The 3,126-nt window shown below is 52.8% G+C and overlaps 1 protein-coding gene across 1 annotated transcript; it reads right to left on the bottom strand.

Moving 5' to 3' along the window:
* Positions 1 to 956: 956 nt before the first annotated feature.
* HAND2 (heart and neural crest derivatives expressed 2) lies at positions 957 to 3,120 on the bottom strand (the record flags this gene model as incomplete). The annotated part of the gene is made up of 2 exons (XM_006022230.3): positions 957 to 1,762; positions 2,869 to 3,120. Coding segments are annotated over 2 exons (351 nt in total), but the record flags the coding sequence as incomplete, so codon positions are not given.
* Positions 3,121 to 3,126: the final 6 nt, after the last annotated feature.

The following is a 3,126-nucleotide window of genomic DNA, read 5'->3' as shown; positions in this document are numbered from 1 at the left end:
CAGCTTTTTACACAAGTTAAAAAAAAAAAAAAAGTTTAGTAGCTGACAACTTTGAGTTTCCAGATGTAAAAAGGGAGTGAAAGGCCCAGTCCAATGCCCGGATCATCGTAATATACTAGGGCTAGTCAATTTCGGGTCTGGGTGGGGGGAATGCAGGGTGCCATTTAAATTGCTGATATACAGGGGAGGGGAAGTGGTGGCGGCGAAGAAAGAAGCTTTACATATTTTATATCTATATCTGTTATATAAATATATAGATATATCTCACTCGGAGGCAGGAGCGGGTCTAGAGACAGCAGAGGATACACAAACAAACAAAAAAGTGCTCAGTGAGGCAGATTGGAAAGCTCAGCCCAGGAGAGTTTGGGGAACCGCAAAGTTAATATTAAGTTCACCATCGCTCATTGTAAATCTTCCATTTCTCCCCCTCCCTCTCGAGTCCCTGGCTTTGTTCACTATTTCTTACTCGACGTAAAAATTTCCTCCAAGTGATTCTGTAACAGGTAGAGCTCTAACGCTTCCCTTGTCTGTCCCCAGCCCAGACGCGGGGAGATCGGGATGGATTAAAGCTCCTTCTCCCAGCAACATCTTTCTGCGCAGATTTCTTTTGTGGGAAACAACCCACCCCAGGTGAATGAAATAAACGCCCGGATTTAATCCGGACACGACACCTCCCCGGCGGTCACGGCACAGTTTTTATAACCCAGCGTTTGCCCAAGTTTTGGGAGCGACTAGTGCTTCAGTAGTGCCGGACCCTGCAAGAATCACCTGGCCTAGGCCAGCCTGCGTTTGCTGGGTTGATCAAGGTCTGCGCCTCGCGAGCAGTGAATACCAGGCGCGAAACAAGCTGCCATCATGACTATGTAGTTATCTTAAACTGTCTTTTAAAAATCCTGCGGCCAGGACCCCTTTCCCCCCCCCTTCCAGCTCGGTGACTGGTTTAAAAATAAACTTAGAAGCCATCTTTATAATTTAGTTTACTTGCGAATATCTTAAATATTACGATAACTATAAACAGCGTCATTTAAACACATTCTGAGGTATAAAACATAAAAAGATTTCTTTTTTTTGTAAAAAAAAAAAAAAAACACACACAGTGGTTTATTGAATACTTACAACGTTTACACCTTCAATATTAATTAAACTCCACTTTCTTCTTCTTTTCCTTAAGGACGGAAGTGCACATAACAAATAACTGTTGAAAACATCTGCCAATACTGAACGACCACAACAAAATGACGACACTAAATACCAAGTCAGCTGGAGCAGTGGTGCAACTGTTTCTGCTGAAATATAACTTTAGAATCCCATGAATATTTATATCCAAAAAGGGCCAGAATTAGAGATACACTTCACATACACACTAATGCCAGGGAGTCCTTTCCCCCCCGCCCCCCACCTTTTCTATCTTTACCCGTGGGGTCTGTACAGAGCAATCACATTCACGAAACTATTGAGACTTTACCCCTTACCAAGCTGGCGCTTCCTCTTCATATTAAAATATGGAATGCTTTGTCTTCGGATATCCACATGGTGGGGGGAGTGGGGGGAAATTGCACATAAATTAACTGGATGATTCCAAACACAAAAGAGTCCTCGGATCAGAGCTCTCTCACGAGTCCGGGAGGAGGAGGAGGAGACGGTGATCTCCTCGAGTCCTTCCTCACTGCTTGAGCTCCAAAGCCCAGACGTGCTGCGGCCAGCCAGTCCTCCCTTTGGTTTTCTTATCGTTGCTGCTCACTGTGCTTTTCAAGATCTCGTTCTGCGGTGACAGGGGAGAGAAACAGAGCGAGGGGTTAGCTCATTATGGGCCTTTCCCCTCTAGATCACGCCGCCCCCTCAAGCCTGGAGCCGCGGGCAGAGATCTGGACCCAGGGGCCCTGCCGCTCGGCTCGGCCCCGCTCCGATTCAGCGCCTGTCTCAACTCCAGCCCGACTCGGAGGCCTGGCAGCGACAGGGAGCAGCCGGAGCCTGGGCCCGGGCCTTTGCTAGGCGGCTTCAAGTGCTTTATTTTCCCTTTCGCTTTGCATCGCTAGGCTGGCCGGGTGCAGTCCGCAAGCGCGCCCCTTCACCCGTTTCAACATCACTCCTTGGTGCCACGGACCCAGATTCAGCACCTCTCCAAGATCCCATCCTGCTCCTCGCAGCCTTGGCCCATCCGATCTCGGGAAGGGAGGGGCAGCTGGTTGCAAACGCACATTATATTTCTGCGCACACACATGGGCGCTCAGTGGCCAGTTCTTCTGCCGGGAGCCCCACTTCCCTAACAGGTCCGCGATCGCCTCGAGACTGTAGCTGATCGCAGGCCAAAGGCTTGCACGTCTTGGCGAGGGCCTCTCCCGAGGTAACGTTCCCCATAACAGCCTAGCACCAGGCCTGCCGAAGGGAGCCCACCCTCCCTTTGTCCCGCACCAGCACAGCAGGAAAGCACCGATCGCCACCCAGGCTCCCCGGCGCGAGATGAGCCATCTGGATTGATAAACGCAAGGACAACCCGGGCTTTCTCCCCCGACCCTTCCCAGAGGCTTCCCTTTCTTTGAGTAGCCAGGACAGGCTGATTCCCTCCCCGGAGCCTTGCAAGGCTCTTTACAGCCTTCAGAAATTAAATGCGAGCTTCTTTTTCTTCTGTTTTTTTTTTTTAATATAGGGAGAGAGGAGATGGCTGGGGAAGGCTGGAGGCAGCCCCTGGGTTTTGCGGGGAAGAGCTAGGTGGGATGGTGGAAGCGGGCTCCTCCGGGGGAGCAGGGGCAGGGGCAGGTGGGCCGGGTCACGGGCACCGCCGCGGGGAAGCAGGGCTCTGCAGCGGCCCCCGGGGCTGATGCAGGCGGGGGAGGGGCCCCGCTCCCCACCCCCCGGGCCGGGACTGACCAGCTCCTTCTTCCTCTTCTCCTCCTTGACGTCCGTCTTCTTGATCTCGGCCTTGAAGGCCTCGGCCTCGCCGTGCTGGTCGTCCTTGGCCAGCAGGTCCATGAGGTAGGCGATGTAGCTGGTGGCCAGGCGCAGGGTCTTGATCTTGGACAGCTTGGTGTCGGCCGGCACGTTGGGGATGCACTCGCGCAGCTCGGCGAAGGCGCTGTTGATGCTCTGAGTCCTGCGCCGCTCCTTGCGGTTGGCCGTGCCCCGCCG

Source organism: Alligator sinensis, unplaced genomic scaffold (assembly GCF_000455745.1).
Source record: "Alligator sinensis unplaced genomic scaffold, ASM45574v1 scaffold211_1, whole genome shotgun sequence".
In the NCBI taxonomy this organism is placed as follows: domain Eukaryota; kingdom Metazoa; phylum Chordata; order Crocodylia; family Alligatoridae; genus Alligator; species Alligator sinensis.
This window is presented reverse-complemented; position numbering and strand designations above follow the sequence as displayed.